The 3,365-nt window shown below is 33.3% G+C and overlaps 1 protein-coding gene across 2 annotated transcripts; it reads right to left on the bottom strand.

The window, feature by feature from the left end:
- Nucleotides 1-17: 17 nt before the first annotated feature.
- Nucleotides 18-2,349, bottom strand: LOC9304675 (ubiquitin-conjugating enzyme E2 4). 2 transcript variants are annotated; one of them, XM_021019477.1, is made up of 6 exons: nt 2,058-2,349; nt 1,857-1,936; nt 1,299-1,413; nt 1,157-1,209; nt 932-1,060; nt 18-387 (listed from the first exon to the last, which is right to left on the bottom strand). In XM_021019477.1, exons 1-6 carry the CDS (start codon nt 2,099-2,101, stop codon nt 239-241), a joined length of 570 nt encoding a protein of 189 aa, XP_020875136.1. In that variant the 5' UTR covers nt 2,102-2,349; the 3' UTR covers nt 18-238. The 2 variants fall into 2 exon arrangements, with proteins under 2 accessions (XP_020875136.1, XP_020875137.1); XM_021019478.1 differs by having other exon boundaries at nt 57-387; nt 2,026-2,224.
- Between the last annotated feature and the right edge of the window lie 1,016 nt (nt 2,350-3,365).

The raw sequence follows: 3,365 nt of genomic DNA, 5'->3' as shown, positions 1-3,365 counted from the left end.
TTTTGAAAATTTTGAAATTACCGAATCAATAACCGGTTTAAACCGGTAAGACCCACTTATTTGAAATCGAAAAGACTACCAATTCGGTTCGGTCTAATAATGTACACAAACGTCCGGTCCGATAAATCAAACAGGTGAACAGAGCACAAAGGGAGAAATAGATTTCACAGTTCAGTTATAAGCATAAATAATTCATTCATGATCATATACATAAAACAAGTCCCCTACCAAAGCTGGTTCAAGGATCTGGTTTGCCTGCAATTGCAACATCATCATCATCATCATCATCATCTTCATCATCTGAGCCGTATTCTTCTTCACTTAGTTCTTCATCGCTAGACTTATCTTCTGAACCTTCCCCTGGCTTTGCATACTTCTCACAGTATTCTGAAACCGCAAACCCAACAAAGACGAGCAAAATAACCATCAAACTTCCTCAAAATGTCCCCAAAAACCCCTAATCACAACATTATCAAGACCCTGTAAACGCCTAACGGCTAAACCTATGGTTAAGTCTTTACAATGATATCGTTATCCACCTCTTTTGTTAAATGTTTCTAAACTTTAAAATGATCAGAAACTTTATCTTCATCATGAGATTCTAATGAGTAAATCAACTTTATAACGTACAATCACTTGCAGATCATTACATTAGTTCCAAGATTTACGAAAATCCAGTTCACACATAAACCAAACAAAAGCTAGAATTCATTAGAACCAAAAAAAAACACAAAAGAGTGAGAGGAACATTCTACGTTAAGAATGGTAATTTCAAGAACGCATACGTTAAGAACAGATTCAAGACACAAACTATTCTCATTATTCTAAAATCTCTATACCTCAGAAGCAAATGAAAAGAAAACTTCAAGCAACTAACAGATTTTTCAGAATCTTGACATATCTCTTAACATGAGAATCTGATTCGACTTACCTTTAACTCGTTGCTCATAGGCAGGACGATCACGCATCATTAACGCAGCAGCTTCTCCATTCAATGGATCTGATGGGTTTGGATACAGAAGAAGCTGAGGAAGAAATGTCTCAAACACATTCACAAGGTCTGAAAAAAAAAAACATATTAAATCAAATCTTCAACACAAGAACAATCATTTGATCCCAAATTTTCAAAATCAAACACATTTGATTTGGCCCTTACCGAACATAGGACTCCAAGTTTGGTTAATCACATCTAAACAAACAGAACCCGACCTGCGTAAACAAAAGAGACCAAAGGTTAAGATCAAGAAGATTCCAATAAATTGATCCAAAACATCTAGTGATTGAATTTAAAAACTCACAGTTCATCAACATTAGGATGATAAATTTTAGTAATGAAACCAACAGATGGAGATTTGTAAGGATAAGCATCTGGAAGCTCAACTCTTATCTTCCACACACCTCCTTGATAGAGACCTATCACCAACACAACATTAAACCCACAAATAAAAAATAATAGTTTTGCAACATTTCTTCACAACTAACACCGAGTATCCGAACCGAACTTTGCCGAAGTGCCTAACGAATCCCGGGGTGAGCAAACTCGCAAGCCCACCACAAGTAAAGTACTCATACCATAGCCAAAAGTGACCAAGTAAGTAAACCACACACAGTGTGTAAAACACGGTGGAATCGAACCGCCGTAGATCCGAATCCACCGTGCCACCACAAATAATGGATTCATAGTTATGCAGAAATATGAACAAAAAATCTAAGAAAACCATCAATAATTGCAAAAACCCTTATCATCATTTTCATAAGTAAGAGATTCAAAAGCACAAACTAGTGACTGATTAAGACAAGAATCAACGAAACTGGTGATTAATCTCAGACAAGAGTAAATCAAAATTCAATCTTACTGTCTTTGGGTCCATTGAATTCAACATAGAATTCTTGCATGCCATCGTTGATCGTTTCCACTTTATAATCGCTCATCATCCTGAAAAAATAAGATCAAATCAAATCAAATAAACCAAACAAACAAAAAAAAACTCAAATCAATAGTAACAAAATTAGGATGAAACCGACAGAAAAATTAGAAAGTTTTTTTTTTTAATTACAGCTTCATCATATCCATTTCTCTGCGTTTGCTTGGCGAAGACATTTTTTTTTTCTCTGCCTGGGTTCGCTTGTGTTTCTCTGATGTTTCTTAATTTCTGGGTTTTTTTTTTTTTCTTCTTCTTCCGGATTCGAGTAGAGAGATGAAGAAAAATGTGTGAGAGAAAAAAAGAAAAGAAAAGAAAGTTTTTTTTTTTTTGATATTTTATTTCTTCACGTACACCGATGATGGAGTGAACCGAATACCGTATCTCTACATATATATCGTTGTTGGAATTTGGAAATAAGAATCTCTCTCACTTCTCTAATAATAAATTTTTTGTGATTTTCTTTTTTGCTTTTCAAATTACTTTCTCCCTAAGTTTTTTTTTTTAATTACTTTTTCCCAAAGTTAAAAACATTTTTGTTTGTAAAATGTTTTTAAGAATATTTTTTTATGTTAATAATTATATTTTAAAAAATGTTTTTATTAAAGTGGTTAATTGTTTACCTCTACGATATTTTGTACCAAAAACTCCAACAAATCACTTTGTGAGTCGGAGCATACATTCGAAAATGCCGCTTCACATGCTCATCGAGGAAGTAGTATGGATCATAGAGAGACCCCGAAAACTCGAGAGGAGATTCCTTAGATGCAACACTATGTTTACTAATTGTTGTTTTGAAAAGTTTTCAACAAGTTCAACATCCAGTAAAAATAAAAAAATAAATAAAGAATAAAAAGGAGAATTAAGGTAATTACATTTCAACAAGTTCAACATCTAGTAAATAAATAAATAAGGAATTAAAAAATTAAGGTAATTACAGACTTACAATTCAAAAGAGATTTGTAAGAGAGTCTCGTGATTTCGATCTTAGATTTATGAAGTAGAAATCTTTCAGAAGCCGAGAAAAGGTTTTCATTGTCGTATCCGAAAAACTTTCTGATTTAGAAATCTAGCCGCAATTTATTCATAGCTCTTGTTACATTTTCATGTAGATATTTTAAGAAAATGTGTGGTAGCTGGTCGTTATCAAGATCCCACACTACTAGAATACCATATTCCCTCTCATCATCCTCTATAAGCTTCTGCATATTATTTGTGAAGCGACGGTAATTCTTTTTTGCGGACAAAGAAAAGGGAAAAGAAAACGGTTCTTTAATACATGGGTTGTAGCTTGTAAATCCAAACAACATAATAGCATGATAGAACCATCAATTGGTCTATCAAGAAAGTAACATAAATAAGATGAGAATCAAAAGAAATTAGAGATTTAGGTGAAAAAATAGAGATGAGAAGAGAAGAAAAAAAGAAGACGAAGACATAGAA

This window comes from Arabidopsis lyrata, assembly GCF_000004255.2.
Source record: "Arabidopsis lyrata subsp. lyrata unplaced genomic scaffold ARALYscaffold_7, whole genome shotgun sequence".
Classification (NCBI taxonomy): Eukaryota; Viridiplantae; Streptophyta; class Magnoliopsida; order Brassicales; family Brassicaceae; genus Arabidopsis; species Arabidopsis lyrata.
The sequence above is the reverse complement of the archived record's forward strand: the minus strand, read 5'-3'. Positions and strand labels throughout refer to the sequence as shown.